The 16,829-nt window shown below is 47.9% G+C and overlaps 1 protein-coding gene across 5 annotated transcripts in view; it reads left to right on the top strand.

Moving 5' to 3' along the window:
- Nucleotides 1-6: 6 nt before the first annotated feature.
- Nucleotides 7-16,829, top strand: part of SEL1L3 (SEL1L family member 3) — a 104,590-nt gene continuing 87,767 nt past the window's right edge. For all 5 annotated transcript variants that reach the window (XR_007458073.1, XM_049631868.1, XM_049631869.1 and 2 more), the window contains exons 1-2: nucleotides 7-224; nucleotides 14,027-14,597. Coding sequence is in view for 4 of the 5 variants with exons in the window: in XM_049631868.1 (XP_049487825.1) it covers nucleotides 60-224; nucleotides 14,027-14,597 (736 nt within the window). In the remaining variant the exon portion in view is untranslated. The remainder of the gene's footprint in view (nucleotides 225-14,026; nucleotides 14,598-16,829) is intronic.

The following is a 16,829-nucleotide window of genomic DNA, read 5'->3' as shown; positions in this document are numbered from 1 at the left end:
GCGGGGGCCGGTCCCTGCACCAGGTGACCTGTTCCGGCCCGGATCCGGGCGGCCTCGCCATGCAGCGGCGCGGCGCGGGGCTCGGGTGGCCGCGGCGGCAGCAGCAACAACCCCCGCCGCCCGCGGTCGGTCCCCGGGCCGCAGCCATGGCCCCCCCGAGCGGCGGCGTCCCCCCGGGCCTCGGCGGCCGCGCTGCCTGCGCGCTGCTCCTGTTCTGCTACCTGGTGAGCGCCGGACCCTGCCCGGGTCCTCCCCTCCGCGCGGGGCCCCGGGGACGCGGGCGGGGGCGGCCGGGGACCTCCTCCTCGCCGGGCGGTACGGCGCTGCTAGTTTTCTCGCTTCCGCGCCGCTGCGCCCCGGGCGCGCCCGGCACCTGGGATGGGTACGCGGGGCGCGGAGAGGGGTGCGTGGACCGGACTTGCGGCGCGGCGCTCTCGCTCGTGTCCGTTCCTCTCCCTCCGAGACGCGCTCCGTACCCGGGTTACGTTCCCCTGGAGACCCTCCCCTCCTGTTCCCCACTCCCCCCGGGAGCCTCGCCAGCCGCGTTTCCTCCCCACCCGCCGCGCGCGGCTCTCCAGCCCCCTCCCTCCCCGTCCTGGGCTCCCCTCACAGTCTCGCAGCTCCTTTCCTTCCCGTGCTTAACTTCGCCTCTCTCTCGCGGCGAACGCCACCCGCCTCGAACCTTTTACTTTCCACCGGGGCCTCATGGCCCGGACTGTCTTCTGCCAACGCACCGGCGAGGAACCTAGCGTTGCCAGCGCTCTTCAACTCCTCCGTGGTCACTCCGGCCAAGTTGCGGATGCCAGAAAGAGATCTAGTTCTTTGTAACACGCTTACCGCCCGAGTGGGGACTTTAGCTGCGTCTTGAACGTTGTCATTTGAGAGAATACGTTTGGCTTATGCACGTCAGTTTACAATTTGCACTCTTCTTGGCTTCTGTTTCCGTCATCAACTAAATGGCAGTAACCTATTTTTCAAAAGCAGCTCATTTAAAATACCAGAGTAATTTAAACCCTCAGAACAAGGTGGGGGAAATAGTCCTCGTCGGTTCCTTTGATGGCTTGCTTTCTTCTGCTTTGAATTCTCCTAAACAATAGTAAATTTACAGAAGGTGACACCCTTCCTGTCCAGCCTACCTTATGTTCCAGGATCCTGCAGAAACCTTGGGTTATCTCGCCATATATTACTGTAAATAAATGAAATAGAAAATGCTGAATCATGAAACTGATGTAATAGGAAATTCACAGAACGCTTAAAATTGAGCAATGTCATTGTCCAGAATTATTTTCATTTATGTGGTATTGCCGTTATGCAGAGTCTGTCTTCACAGAAGCTAAAAACTGCTTGGGAGACATTGTCAGGCATTAGAATTGGATTCCAAAGAAATTGCCACCTAGCCCAAGTTTCTTTTAACACTCTTTACTTCTTGGCTGTTGCATTTCTTGAAGCAAGAGGGTGTAAAAATGCAAATTGTAATTCTGCTTTAGAAAATACCTGTTGAGCAATCCATGCTTTGCCTCATATTTTAAAGTACCAAATTTTGTGGTTGGATTTACTTGATATTTTCATGAGAAGTTGTCAGTTAACCTGAATGTTTTTTTTTTTTTTTTGCACCCGAGAGATATTATTATTTAATATTTATGCCACAGGGTTACAGCACACAGGCTCATAAATAAAACTGCCAAAACAAATGACAGGGTTTCAGTTTAAACAGATGATCCCCGTCCACAAGGCACTGGTTACCCACAGAGGTAGAAATGATGACATAGTAGAGTCGTGTGTGAAACATTTGTGTACAGGTGGTCTGGAAAGTTCCACGTGGAAATCCGAAGGCCTGGCCGGGAGAGACCAGTTCTTGTCAGTTCCGAGAACTCAGAGGAACAAGAACAAAGCCTAAAGACCTAGTGGTCTGTGGGAACAGAGGCAGATGACAGAGCGGGTATACAAGTTCTGTTTGGACCCAGAGGGGTTTTGGGAGAACAGGTCACAGAGAGGGGAAAGAGACGATACCCGAAGCATAAGGTGAGCTAGTGAAGTCATGAGGTGCGGCTCCGAAGAGAGATTATAGAAAATACCGTAATGTGGGAACTAACTGGAGCGTGGATGAGTGTCTTGGCAGACAGAGAAGGATGGGATTTGGGAACGATCACGAGGAGGGAGATGTCAGTGCTTCCTGACTGTGTGTGTTTCCTTCAGATGGGCCTCAGATAGGCTACTGTACAGGAAAGACTCGGATAAACAAGCAAGCCATTTTGCAACTAAATGAGAAGGTTTTGTCAAAGCCAGGAAAGCAAAAGTGTGATTTGGAAGATGGGTTTCCCCGTTTGTTCTAAAGGTCTAGCCGTCTGCTTAGGATTCTGTTCTAGAGGTACGAGCTACCTGAGCCACTGCTAAAAAGGTAAGGCTTCCTGACCTTGGAGAAATTCAGTGTGCAAGGTGGGGGAAACCGCAAACATTGGCACAAAACACTTGAGGGCCAGAAAACAACAGATGAAAAAAAATGCGTAATTGTGTCCGTTCTGCTTGTCAAGGAATGCTTTGTAGAGGAAGAGATTGGTCGGGGGGAGGCGAGGCCGGCAGGTGGAGGGTTCGAGTGGGGCAGAATAGGAGGCAGGATCTCAGGAATGTGCAGACACTGGAGGGAGAAAGCTGTCCCATAATTTGGAAACGTGAATAATAGTAAGAGTAGCAATAATAGTTTGCGTTATATCAAGTCATTTATATCCATTATGCAGTATTAATTTTAACAACAACCTTGTGAGGTAGAAGCTGTTAAGATCCTTATTCAGATGAAGTGACTTGAGACTCAGAGAGGTTAAGTAAGTTGCCCCCGGCCACACAGGTAGTCCAGGATCGAAACCCAAGTCCATCTACTTCCAGAGCCCCAGTTCTTAGTTAGCCACGCTAACTTACTGCTTTTCTGGATCTCACTGCTTGGAACCCATTCCTCTCATGCATAGATGCATGCATGGGCCGTTAGCAAAGCTCTTACAATTAGCAGCCACTGTGCAATTGGTCAGGATGTGAGGTCATGTCTAAAGTAGCCTAAAATATACAAAGCAGGAAGCACAGGCCACAGAATAGAAGCAGGATGTTAAAAAGAAAAAAAAAAAAAATAGGTGAAACCAGAAAATATTTGCCATCTGTGATGGAGAGGTTAAAGATAGGGTCCCTCTGTAGTCCAGAGGCAGCTGGTGGGGGTTAGCGCTCGAGTCTGTGTGAATGTGTGTCCAGGTGTAGAGCGAGTGTGCCTTGGAATGCATTCCAAAGCCAAGTCGTCCGTGATTTGGGAGCCGATTCCCACTTGGTGTTATCCCCGCCAGTTCCCTCGTTCGCAAGGCCTGGAGGTTGAGAGTGCTTTTCTGAACAGATGCCTTTAAGCCCCTGCCCTCGTGGGTGCGGGCTTCCAGGAGCCGGGGTCCTGAGGCAGCGGGCGCCTTTCTTCCCCATTGGCGGGGACAGCGTAACCTTCAGTCACAGCCCAAGAACAGTACTGTGACTGTAGCTAGGATACTGCCAAAGCATGAATAATTGTGACGAGGCCTGAAAGATAAGTCACGGAACGATGCCAAGCAGATTTCGGAAAAGATGATCCTTGGTTCCAGCAGCTGCCAGAAAATTCTAAGGTCACCAAAGGTCAAGATGCAGAGAGCCCCCTCAGAGAAGGTGAGGGCCTCGAAAGTAAAAGGTGACAGAATCGCTTCCGCTGAGGTCACTGGTGCTGAGCGGTGTGGCCCATGTAGAACTTGCCAACAGACCCCCTTGCCAGTCTCTTACATCATTAACTCTTACCCTCCTCCAGACCTGGCTAGACCAGCTGAGGCTGCCCCAGCCCCATCGATATCAGTGGCACTTTTAGAAGGCATTTCTGTCCATTCTGAACTCTGGTCTCGAATGTATAATTTTTTCTTAAATGAGAAAAACAGATCTCACAATGGCGAACATTGATGTCAGCTGTAGAGCCGAAATATTCAGAGTGGACATTTGCACTTGTTAGACAGTCAGAGGACAAAGAAATAAGAGGGCATTAGTGGCACGGATGTACGTGGGGATCGTTAGCAGACGGTGGCTGCGACAGAACTCTCCATCAGTGGCCACAGACCATTGGTTATCCCTCTAGAAGTATTCATTAACTCCTTACTCTGGAACACAGGACTTGAGAAGATCAAAACAAGGTATAGAGAATTCTCAATTATCTCGCTTGCCCAAGAGTGAAAATGAATATATGAAATACAGAGATCACCTTCAAACTTCGCGTCAGCCAGTAGGGTCCACATTCATCCTGACCAGAGCTCCGAAAATCTCCCAAGCCATGGTGTTTGCCTCTTTCTTTCTATACCTTCTATTCCTGTTGACAATAGTGTGGGAGCCGTGAATTGGCTGATGGAGGCAGCTGGAGGAAAGGTAGACGAGAAGGCTTAAAGAATTCAGGCAATTCAGAGAAGATGGATTGACTCAAGTAGACCATAAATAGTCTCAAGTGAATTCCTGTTACCCCACTCATCCTATTCCCCTGAGAAAGGAGTCAAGGGGCAGGAGGGCTGTGCAGCATGTGAGGAATTGTTGGAGAGATTGGCCAACATCCTCATCCAAAGAAGGGCTTACCCTAGCTGGGGAGCTGGCCCGGTTCAAGGTGTATGTTTGTGGGTAAGACAATACCTACCCTCCCCACAACCAAGCCGTAGTGACACGGGGGGATTTTCGCCAAACACACATCCCCACCCCGCCTTCAGGATGAGAGTGAGCAAAGTCCCAACTTTTCCTCCACCTGTAGCCAGAAAGTGGGACAGGTGGAGAGGTGAGTTGGTGAGTTGAGGGCCTCTCCTTTGGGGTGTTAACTGGAAGGCAAGAAGGACACTATTGCAGACTTTGGAGTCAGATGGGAATTTGAATTTTGGTTCTGGTTTTTAGTGGTTGGTTGGCCTCGGGCAAGTTACTTACCGTCTCTGAACCCATGCTATTTTCTCAGCTGTAAAACTGGAATGCTGTGTCCCTCCCAAAGCCCTTGTGAAGATTGGCTTTGAAGGGAGACGTTCTGTGAAGGATGAGGTTAGAAGTGAGTGAGAAAAGGGACTTTCCGCACCTGTCCCGATGCCCGCACAGAGTAGGTAGTCCATGAAATCGAACCAAACTCAACCTTGGTTACCATCTTATGATTTAAGTTAAAAAGAAATAGCATATCAAATAGTATTAAAGAGGAGGGGGGGAGCAGACAACTAGAAGCATTGATCATTGTTGTGGTGGTTTCTCTAGCCAGCTCTCAGTTTGGGGAAGGCATATTAGTAAACTGGGAAGTATTTCCCAAGGCACATCTCGATTTTGGGGTCCATATTGACATCACTGCCCATTCGGTTTAATTGCATGCTTTGTTGACATAAACAGGATTTTTGCTTCTTTCTGGTCAGCAGAAATTGGAAAAGTAGGCGTTTTAAGGCAATACAGTTACCTCTTGACTCATGGAAAGTTTGATCTGGCCAGTTTGGAGAGAAAGCACACTCATTAGCCAAGGTTTCCTTAGGTGACTGATGGGATGGGATGGGCAGGAATGAGAAAAACACACACTCAGTTATTGTTTGTATATCACATGAACCCACGTACACGTGTTAGTGTAAATAAACTTCCCATAACAAGACGTGAATGATTAAAGATTTTGCAGTCTCTCTGTCCCTTCCTTAAATGACAAGTGGACCATATGGAGAAAAGAGCCAAGTTTTCTCAGCTTTTTAGAACCGGCAAGATTATTTGAATAGAATTTCTTCTTATTGATTTTGTTTAAAGGCATCAGATGCAGCCATCCTAAAAGAAGTTTAGGCAGAATTGATAGATTTTTTTTTCCCATCCAGAAGATACATAAATTCATCTGTTTTGCAATTCCCAGGCTGAATCGAATGCATTTTGGTCTCCAATTTGGGGTCTGTCATCATGAACACAACATTAACTGACCCATTTCTTTCTTTAGAAAAAATGTACAATACATACTCAATTACACAAACACAAGGGAATCTGTTTTGTGAGTGGGTGTGACATTGTCAAATTTGACTTTGATTAAGGCTTACTTCTGGTGTAAACAGATGTTTGAGGGCTCAGGCATCTTTCAGAGCCCAGCTCCATTGTGTGCAGAACAAATCAGTAGCTTCCGAGGTGGAACATCTCCGTGACTGCCTAAATGGCATAATTTAAGGGGCACAGAAATGCCCCGTCACTCCCAAAATCTTGCTTATAGACACAGTGCGTTTAGGCTTTGCTTTTAAGGCATTATCTTCACCAGGCTGGCATAGAAATGTAGGTATGTGACTTTACTGCAGCACTGTTTTCATTATCACATTAACATGGATGAACTTGCCAGATGAGCAGGAGTCCAACAGAGGGTAGAAGGATAGGAAACGTTAAAAATTTAATTTGTATTTTTGGTGTGGAGACATGGAAAGTTCTAGAATGTAGGGAGGTTGTCTGAAAGGTCTGGAGGGACTTGATAGCTGAGAGAAGTCCACCCTAAATGGGTAAGGTAGGTGCCAGAGTGCCACCTCCCCTGACCTCACAGTCCCTCATGTCAGCCCTGACCCCCAGGGGCCCGGTGGGATGCCAAAGGGTGAGGGTCCTTTACAAGGAGATTAGCGAGGCTGGATGGAAACGGAGAAGTGGAGACGGCTCCCCATCGCAAAAATGGGAGTCAGGGACTCAAGATTGGATGGAGTCCTCCGGTTAATATACAGGTGCCCCCCCCCCCCCAGGAGCAGTGACCCAGGACAGACCACAGCGGGTCCTGGCAGAAACGTTCACGCCCAGGACTTTAGTTCAGCAGGAAGCACTTAACCAAAATCCTACTGTGTGCCTGCCTACCTGTATTTCAGAAGCCAGAGACATAACAATGAGTAAGACATGGACTCTGACCTCATAATTTCTAAACAAAGGAACGTTGGGGGTAATTTTTCACTTCCGCTAATGCAAGCTGGCATGTGAAAATACCTATGAAGGTTGGACACGTGTCATGCCTGTAGCTGAAACTCTTCAAGTTAATTGCCTTATTTTCCTGGCAGGAAACAGCTCATAAGCACACACATGACTTGAGCCAGGAAATCAGCTTCAGCTTAATCAATATTTAGAGTGTGATGTGTTGCTAATCGGTGTTGGTTTTGTACATAACAGAGGTAGCCACAACTCACGGCGTAGCAGCTGCCCACTGGGTCTCCTCCAGCCCACAAGATGCCAGCTTCCTACGTTGCATGGGTGTCCAAAGGACTGAAGACTGTAGTGCCTTCTGGCGGGATTCAGACCTTGCCCCTAAAGCCACTCACGGTGATGTCAAGTTCCCCTTTGGGGCCAGCACTCCCCCATCCTATGAAGAAAACAATTGTCCATCCCTGAAATTGTTCTTCTCTCCTACTAACGCTTCTCCCACTTCTCCAATCGTCTTTGTCAGCCCGTGAAATTTTCCAGTCCTGAAATTTTTAGCCTCGGTCGAACTTCTTATCCCACGTAGATGTTACTGAAACAATAGGAAGATGTCAACACCGCCGCCAGGGAACCTTAGCAAAATAACAAATCAAGCGCCATCAACCACACGTATATGAAATTGTATCTAATTGCCCAATCTCATTTCTTCGGTATGATCGTTCCTTCAAAGTGCATATTTTCTGTCATCTTGTGTTTTCCTGAATTCTAAATCTAGAATAAAAGCTTGATAATCTTAGAACAGGAGTCGGCAGACTGTGCCCCACGGGCCCGCCAGCCAGCCGCCTGTTTTGGTAAACACAGTTGTGCTGGACCACAGCCGTGCTCGTTCGCTTGTGAGTTAGTTGTCTGTGGCTGCTTTCGGCAGAGCCGAGTAGTCTTCACGGACACCAAGTGGCCTACAAAACCGAAAATACTTACCATCGCGCCCTTTTTTTAGAGGAAAAGCCTGTGCTCGCTTCAAATCTGGAAGCGCACCATCCAGGAGAAATACGACGTAAGCCACAGATGCTAGTCACATAGGTAATTTCAGATTTTCTAAAAGCCACGTTTAAAAAGCAAACGGAGGGGCACCTGGGTGGCTCAGTCGGTTAAGCGTCCAACTTCGGCTCAGGTCAGGATCTCGAGGTCCGTGAGCTCGAGCCCCGCGTCGGGCTCTGGGCTGGTGGCTCAGAGCCTGGAGCCTGCTTCCGATTCTGTGTCTCCCTCTCTCTCTGCCCCTCCCCCGTTCATGCTCTGTCTCTCTCTGTCTCAAAAATAAATAAAGGTTAAAGAAATTTTAAATAGCAGCACCTGGGTGGCTCAGTCGGTTAAGCGTCCGACTTCAGCTCAGGTCAGGATCTCGAGGTCCGTGAGTTCGAGCCCCGCGTCGGGCTCTGGGCTGATGGCTCAGAGCCTGGAGCCTGCTTCTGATTCTGTGTCTCCCTCTCTCTCTGCCCCTCCCCCGTTCATGCTCTGTCTCTCTCTGTCTCAAAAATAAATAAACATTAAAAAAAAATTTTTTTAAATAAATAAAAATAAAAAGCAAACGGAAAGAGGCAAAGTAAATTTTAGTCACGTGTTCGATTTAGCTTACTGCATCTCCGTACAACCATTTGTACAATAACCGGTATAAGAAATATTAATGAGGTATTTTGCCTTTTTTAAAAAAATCGTCTTTGAAACCCAGTGTATGTTTTACACTTACAGCACAACTCCCTTTGGACCAGCCACGTGACCAGTGCCTCATGTGACTTGTGGCTACTGCATCAGCTTAGCATGAGTCTAGGACCCATAAACCTTGGACTTAGTTCTGCTGCACTTGAGACTTGGAAGTATGTGAAAATAAAATAATCTTCATATGCATAGGTAGAGATTTCCTTTGAAAACAGAATTTCGAGGGAAGGGCCCGGAGAGAGTATGCTGTCAGGTGTCCTACGCCTTCTTCATTTTCATCTGTCACCACCGATCTCCGCAGTGATGAGCCCGATGTGCGGAAGGTCACTGGTCATCGAGCAAAACTGAAACCGGTTTCCATGTGCCGTGCTTATTCACTTGGGACAGGGGACTGTGCGTGTTTAGCCCTGAGGTGTAAGATAATGGACACTGTTACCAACTGCACTTTGCAATGAAATCTGGTGAAGTCGAATAGCCTTCCCTCCAGAATTTGGTTGACCAGAAAGATTCACTGGAGTTCCTAGCGTCCATACTAAACGCGTGGTTACGGGTGTCTGGGCGTCTCAGCCAGTTGAGAGTCCAACTCTTGGTTTCGGCTCAGGTCATGATCTCATGGTTCGTGAGTTTGAGCCCCTCGTCGGGCTGTGCGCTGACAGGGAGGAGCCTCCTTGCGATTCTCAATCTCTCCTTCTCTCTCTCTGCCCCTCCCCCACTCACTCTGTCTGTCTCTGTCTCAAAATAAATAAACTTTAAAACAAATTAAGGGGTGCCTGGGTGGCTCAGTCGGTTGAGCATCTGAGTTCGGCTCAGGTCATGATCTCACGGTCCGTGAGTTCGAGCCCCACATCGGGCTCTGTGCTGACAGCTCAGAGCCTGGAGCCTGTTTCGGATTCTGTGTCTCCCTCTCTCTCTGACCCTCCCCCGTTCATGCTCTGTCTCTCTCTGTCTCAAAAATAAATAAACATTAAAAAAAATTAAAAAAAAATAAAACTATTTTAAAAAAAGATTAAAAATAACTGAAGTGGGAGGGGCGCCTGGGTGGCTCAGTGAGTTGAGCGTCCAACTCGTGATTTCAGCTCAGGTCACGATCTCACGGTTGTGGGATCGAGCCCCAAGTCGGGCTCTGTACTGACAGCAAGGAGCCTGCTTGGGAGTCTCAGTCTCTCCCTCTCTCTCTCTGCCCCTCCCTGGCTTACGTGTTCTCTCTTGCTCTCTCTCAAAATAAATAAATAAACTTGAAAAACAATTGAAGTGGGTGAAGAGGGCTGGGGTGAGTCTTTAAGGAATACATAAGAGGAATGAGGAAGAGGTTTAAAGTCATTCTCTGAGAAAGAATACAAGGTAATATTTAATATACCGCAGCATGTGTTGGACTCTAGTCCAGTTGCCTCACTAACTGGGCCAATGTCTTCTTCCCAGGGAACTGAGCGAGGGCAGCGTTGGGGGCACTTGGTAGGAGGGACACCAGCCACCGTTGGCTGCTGTGCCGTCCAGCTTCCATCTGCACCTGTGGCCTCGGTCTTCAGCCACCCTGTGCTGTGGGCTGGAGGCCGGATTCCCGTCTTGAGCGGCGGGCCAGACCTCCACACGTCCGACAAGCCACTGCTTATGGACAAATGCTGGGGGTATCTCTCATTCACAAGGAAGCCAAATTCAGCCCGGCAACTCTTCAGTCTCGCTGTTGTGTGCTGTGGGGTGAAGAACGGGGGGAGAGAGAGTGAAAACGGGGTGGGTGGGGGGAGGAAGCTTCTGGGCTTGCCTCTGCTGAGCCACCGGCCCGGGTGATGTCGGAGAGCATCGCCTCTCAGCGACCCATTTCCTCTTTGGGAAAATGGGGTGGGCTGATTCCTCGCCAAGGGCTCATCCACTCTAACAGTCGCCACTTCTAATTATAAGATTATTTTTATGTTTGTTCCCCCCCTCCCCCGTGTAATTTGGAAGTATAAATGAGAACATAAAACAATTAAACCCCTTACTGCGGGGGCAGACAGTTTGGACTGTACCCACCTCTTTACATATTTCTTCCCACGCTTTTCCCATGACTAATCAAAAGGAATGGCCATTCTCCTGTTCTCACTCTGCCACTTGGAGAAACTATGTTTTTTATTTTCATCTCTAGGACAGTTGCTCCCCCCACCCCACCCCCTGCCCTACTCTGTTTTGTTTTGCAATATTCATGTAATACAGAATTCAAAAGATAATAAATAAGAATATACAGCCAATGTCCCTCTCTTACCCTGTCTTCTGGTCACTTTATCCTTTTCCATGTGAGCAACCCGTGCTATGTGTATTAAAGAAAATATGTATATATGTTCCTTTATTTATTTATTTTTAAAAATTTTTTAATGTTTATTTACTTGAGAGAGAGAGAGAGAGCAGGGCAGGGGCAGACACACACACACACACACACACACACACACACACACAGAATCCGAAGCAGGCTCCAGGCTCTGAGCTGTCAGCACAGAGCCTGACATGGGGCTTGAACCCACAGACCGTGAGATCATGACCTGAGCCAAAGTCAGAAGTTTAACCGACTGAGCCACCCACGCACCCGAACCAGCAGTCTCTTGATGGACATTTAGTTTTCCACCTTTTGCTATTACAAACAGTGCTGCAGTGAAAACATGTACGTACATCATTTTGCACAAATTTGAGAGTATGTGTAGGGTAAAATCCTAGAGGGGGAATTGTTGGACCGGAGGGTTTTTTATACTTTCGATGGCTATTGCCTGACCACCATCCACAGAGATCACTCTTATCAGCAATACATAAGAGGCCCATCTGGCCGGTACAGTGTGTTTTCGGACTTTTTTGATCTCTGTGAACCTAGTAAGTTCAAACTGGTATCTTCAGTGTCATTTCCATGTGCCTTTCCTTTACTATCCGTGGGAATTCACTAATTGATGAACTATGTCATTTCGCTCATTTTTCTTGATTGTTTGCTTTGTTTCTAATTGACTGTCAGTGCTTTTAAAATAGAAACGCAGTTCCCTTTTACAGAAATTTTCGTTGATTCTTCACTGTTAGTAGAATGAGATTCCACATGCCTTGGACTGGGATTCAGTGTCCTTCCTTGAGAGCCAGAACCCTGCCTTTCGTTTTTCAACCTCACATCCCTGTGTCCTTTTGTGTCGTTCCCCTCCTGTTCTCTGGTCAAAGCAATCTGCCCTGTATGTGGTCCCCACGTACGTCGGTGTTTCCCTGCCTTCTTGCCCCTGCTGATGCTGTTCACACCACTTGCAGCGTTTTCCCCTTTGCCTTTCTTCCTAAAGAACTTCTCTTCATCCCTCAAAGCCCAACGGAAATACCATTGTTTCCATAAAGGCTGTTCTAGAACCCCCAGGAAGAATGACCCTCCCCTGGGATTGTATTCCTTTAGGACTTGCTTATAGTCCGACTAGAGCACTGACACGTTCTGCCTTGTGTCACTATTTATAAACACGATTTCCTGATACCCACATTTATGTCTTAGCCCCCTCTGCGTCTCCTACACCCTTCAGCCAGAATTGAAAAAAGAGTCCTTATTTCTTCCTTCTTTGGAAAAGACCACGGTGACCTTCCTCTTTAAACTTGTAAAAATATTCACAGCACAAAATTTACCATCGTAACCACTTTCAAGTGTATCGTTCAGGAACATTAAGTATATTCACACTATTGTGCAACCATCACCAAATCCATCTCTGGGACTCTTTTCATCTTGTAAAACGGCAACTCTGTGCCCTTTAGACACTCACGCCCCGTGATCTTCTCCCCGCAACCCCTGGCAACCACCACCCTCCTTTCCGTCTCTACGAATCTGACCGCTGCAGGCATCTCCTCTAAGTAGAATCATGCGGTATTTATTCCTTGTGACTGGCTTATTTCACTTCGCATAATGTCCTCAACGTTCATCCATATTGTAGCATGCGTCAGACTTCCTTTCTCGAGCGGGATCATATTCCGTTGGGTGTGTAGTAGATCACATTTTGTTTATCCATTTATTCATCGAGGTCAATTCTACCTCTTGGCTGTTGTGAATAATGCTGCTGTGAACATGGGTGTGTGTCTGTGAATGTGTCTCTTCGAGTCCCTGTTTTCTTTTTCTTTTTTTAAAAAATTTTTAAATGTTTTTATTTATTTTTGAGACCGAGAGAGACCCAGCATGAGCAGGGGAGGGGCAGAGAAGGGGGGAGACATAGAATCTGAAACGGGCTCCAGGCTCTGAGCTGTCAGCACAGAGCCCGACGCGGGGCTCGAACCCTCGGAGTGTGAGATCATGACCTGGGCTGAAGTCGGACACTCAACCGGCTGAGCCACCCAGCTGCCCCTCGAGTCCCTGTTGGAGGTGTATAGCCAGAAGCGGAATTGCTGGGTCACGTGGTAATTCTAGGTTTTGTTTTTTTGAGGAACTGCTACACTGTCTTCCTCAGTGGCTGCGGCGTTTTACCTTCCCACCAGCCATGTACGAGGATTCCAGTTTCCGAACGTCCTCTCCAGTGCTTGTTAGTTTTGTTTTGTGTTTGTTTTTGGATAACGGCCATACGAATGGGTGTGAGGAGGTCCAAAGTAACCTTTTTGCTATTGTGTTTTGGATGCCTGAATCACAAAAGTTATATTTGGAAGAGCTCTTAGCACCCATACATCAGCGCCTTATGCTCGAAACATTGCCTTGATCTCATGACCAACTTCCAAGATTTCTTCTGCAAGGAAGGTCCATTTTAAGAGGTCTTCGTCGTTTAAAGAACTAGGTAAATACACACACGGCTAAAATCCTTCTTGGCACCTGGAGCACCATCCGTGGTGAAAGAATCAGACAACACAGTCTGTGGTCCAAGGCTGGCTGCGTGTGATTTGGAGCAGCCGGAACCTCCTGCTGGTCCATCCGTCATGCGTGCTTGTCCTGGCTCAGAACTTCACGGGAGAAAAAGAGGCCAGGTTGGCATCCCCATCATGCTCCCTCTCGGGTGCACTTTGAACTCTTCTCCCGCCCTTTGATTTGGCTGTGTCTGATCACCATTTGAAGTCAGGACAATAGTTTGGAAATGTCTGAAGCTGGCTCGTCCCTTTCTTTCACACCAAGGCAGGTTCGCAGCTCCTGGATTTGTTGCGAACTAGCTCCTCCGTTTGGAAACCAACTCTGGAATGATTGCCACGGAGCTTTGAAAGCCCCATTTTGATCAGCAGATGCTACTGAGTCTGGGGAGAGAGTTGAATGTGGCCTAATCTTCATTCGTGTGTGCGTGTATGTGTGTGTGTGTGCATTTTTCTCTAATTGTTCGGTAGTGGTTTTGCCATCTTTCGTGTCCCACGTTCTCTGCTTTATGTAGACGGGTATTTTTGTATCCCAGGAAAATGATTCACATATCTGTTAATATGATGATTTTTTAACTCCCTGTATTTCTTTCTTCTTCTTCCTCTTTTTTTTTTTCCTTTTCAGAATGTTGTGCCGTCTTTGGGCAGGCAGACGTCCCTGACGACGTCGGTAACACCCAAAGCGGAACAGAGCACGGCTTACAAAGACTTTATTTATTTCACCGTCGTTGAAGGGAACGTCCGCAATGTTTCTGAAGTCTCGGTTGAGTATTTATGCTCTCAGCCGTGTGTTGTCAATCTGGAAGCAGTTGTCTCGTCCGAGTTCAGAAGTAGCATCCCTGTGTACAAAAAGAGGTGGAAAAATGAAAAGCATCTTCACACCAGCAGGACACAAATAGTGCACGTGAGATTTCCGAGCATCATGGTTTACAGAGATGATTATTTCATCAGACACTCCATTTCGGTATCCGCGGTGATACTACGCGCCTGGATTACTCACAGATACAGTGGTGGAGACTTGAATGTTAAATGGGAGGACAATTTGCTACATGCCGTAGCTAAGAATTATACTCTGCTGAAGACGGTCCCGCCTTTCGAACGCCCTTTCAAAGACCATCAAGTGTGCCTGGAGTGGAACATGGATTATATTTGGAACCTTCGGGCAAACAAGATTCCCCAGTGTCCTCTTGAAAGTGGTAGGTCATTTGCCTTGCAAGGAACCTCGTGCGTATTTCTTCAGATAGCTTGTATCACGAGAGGATGGCGGAGAAGGTTCTTATACCAGCAGTGGGGGGAGGTGAGGAAAATGGCGGGCACACCGAGCCTGTAGTTTAGGACTTTAGGGAGAAAGAGGGAGGAAGTAAAAAGGTGAAGAGAGGGGAAGAGTAGGAGAGAAGAGATTGCACTGGAGGGTCACAGAGGTCGTGGAGGGACCTTCAGAGGCTTGGGTCTGAACTGGGAAAGGAGCGTTACTGCCACTGAAACAGGCACAGGCACTGGGGAAGTCTTCCTCCCTCTCCCCTCATGAACCCTTTGACTATCAGTTATTTTTAGGTGGAGTGTTTTTTCCAGGAGGAGATGAGAACCAGAGCAGCCTTTGTGTCAGGCAGGAAATCACGTGGGAGTTTTCAGCCCAGCATACCTGGGTTCAACTCCTTGCTCTACCACTTTCTGCCTGTGAACCTTGGCATTCTGGGAGCCTCAGTTTTCTTATCTGTAAAATGGGGATAATAAGTAGCAATACCCTCAGAGCAGTGCTGTGGAAATTAAATGAGATGTAATGTGCTTAACACATAACCAGCACTTGATAAAATTAGCCACCACGATGATAGGGTCCAAACTCTACATCTTATCCTAAATGTCCCATGGTTATAGCCACCGAAGGACCAGTGCGGGAGGTTCCCGTGCCCTCCGTTAAGCACCGGGGTTGGAGATCTCTGGCTGTGCACTCTTAGAAGTTCTCTCCATTGGTAAGAGGGGCACCTTGCTATGTGGATGCTGAGAGCCTGCTGGCCCTTCTGCCCATCCTGCGATGGGGAGTCAACCTGGGCATGCTCCCAGCACTCACCTGGAACCCGGCCGTATTTCCTGAAATGTGGCCCTAGGACCAGCTGCAACGGAGTCACCCAGGGCTCTGGTAAATGCAGATTTCCAGGCCCCATCCATATCCTACTCCGTCAGGCTCTGTAGGCTGTGGGGCCCTGAAATCAGCATTTTAAACACACTCCGGTGACTCCGATGTATCTTAAGGCTTAGGGGGCCTCTAGAGCAGGGGCAGAGCTGGTAGGACTCTGATCTAGAGTAACTGCGGCTCAACCCCCCCGGCAGGCTTGGTGGGCGAAGCAAACCCATGGGTCTGTGATAGCAGACCCTTCCTCGGGAGGCGCCTGGGTGGCAAATCACATCTAAGCATCATCACTCCTAGATGACTTAAGAACACCGAGAAGGTGATGGCCACGAATGTCTCCTGGGGCCACCCCCAAACAGCCCTGCATGTAATGACAGCTTCCAGGGCCGGTACCACCATATATTATAGTCGGTCGGAGGCCACTTGCCATAGAACGAACACATTTGCCCTTAAAAATAATCTCTTTCTTTTGAAATGATTTTAGATTTGCAAGAAGTTGCAAAATGGTAGAGTCCCATGTATCCAGCTTCCCCCTAATGGTGACGTCTCTCCCAACTGTAGTGCAGTATCAAAACCACGAAACTGATGTGGATCTAATACTGTTGAACTAGACTGCAGACCTTGTTCAGAATCCACCAGTTTTCACGTGCGCTTCTGCGTGTGTCTAGTTCTATGCGATCTTATCCTGCGTTTTGTCTGAATAGCCTCGTTCTGTGTCTGGCTTATTCCCTGTTTGTGCGGTGCTTTTAAATACAGATATGCAGAAGAAGAAGGCAGATTCCTTTTCTGTGTGTGTGTGAGTTGGGGGTAGGGCGGGGCGGGTAATTAACTAGTCGAGCTGCCTGCATTTCGATGATCAGTGTGCATCCTTCTTCCAGGCAGAACCCCATGCCAGCATCTTTCTGGAATGCCCTCCACGGGGAGACCTAATTTATTAAGGAGAAGGAAGCACGAGGCGCGTACAGCCGGTTTTGATTTGCCTCCGATTTTGTCAGGGCGTAATGATTCCATTTCATGTTTGGCAAATCACATATTTCTCATTGAACAATGACTAAATTGCAAGCTGGAAGTTTTTAAATGAAGTCATTTATGGACTGGCTGAGGTCTTAGGGCACCCGAACATAGCCTTAACAGGTGAACTGCCTTTTCTTTTCTTTTGTTGTTCCTTCCTGTGTTCACGGAGCTTTGGAACAGCGCAGTGGGATTTTTCTCCCCACCTTATTCCGAGCATTACTTTTGGGGTGAGAGCAAATCTAATAAAAGCGTAACGCAGAGGAAAACCCTTTCTAATAATTAAAGT

The sequence above is a fragment of the Panthera uncia genome, chromosome B1 (genome assembly GCF_023721935.1).
Source record: "Panthera uncia isolate 11264 chromosome B1, Puncia_PCG_1.0, whole genome shotgun sequence".
Lineage (NCBI taxonomy): Eukaryota > Metazoa > Chordata > Mammalia > Carnivora > Felidae > Panthera > Panthera uncia.
The sequence above is the reverse complement of the archived record's forward strand: the minus strand, read 5'-3'. Positions and strand labels throughout refer to the sequence as shown.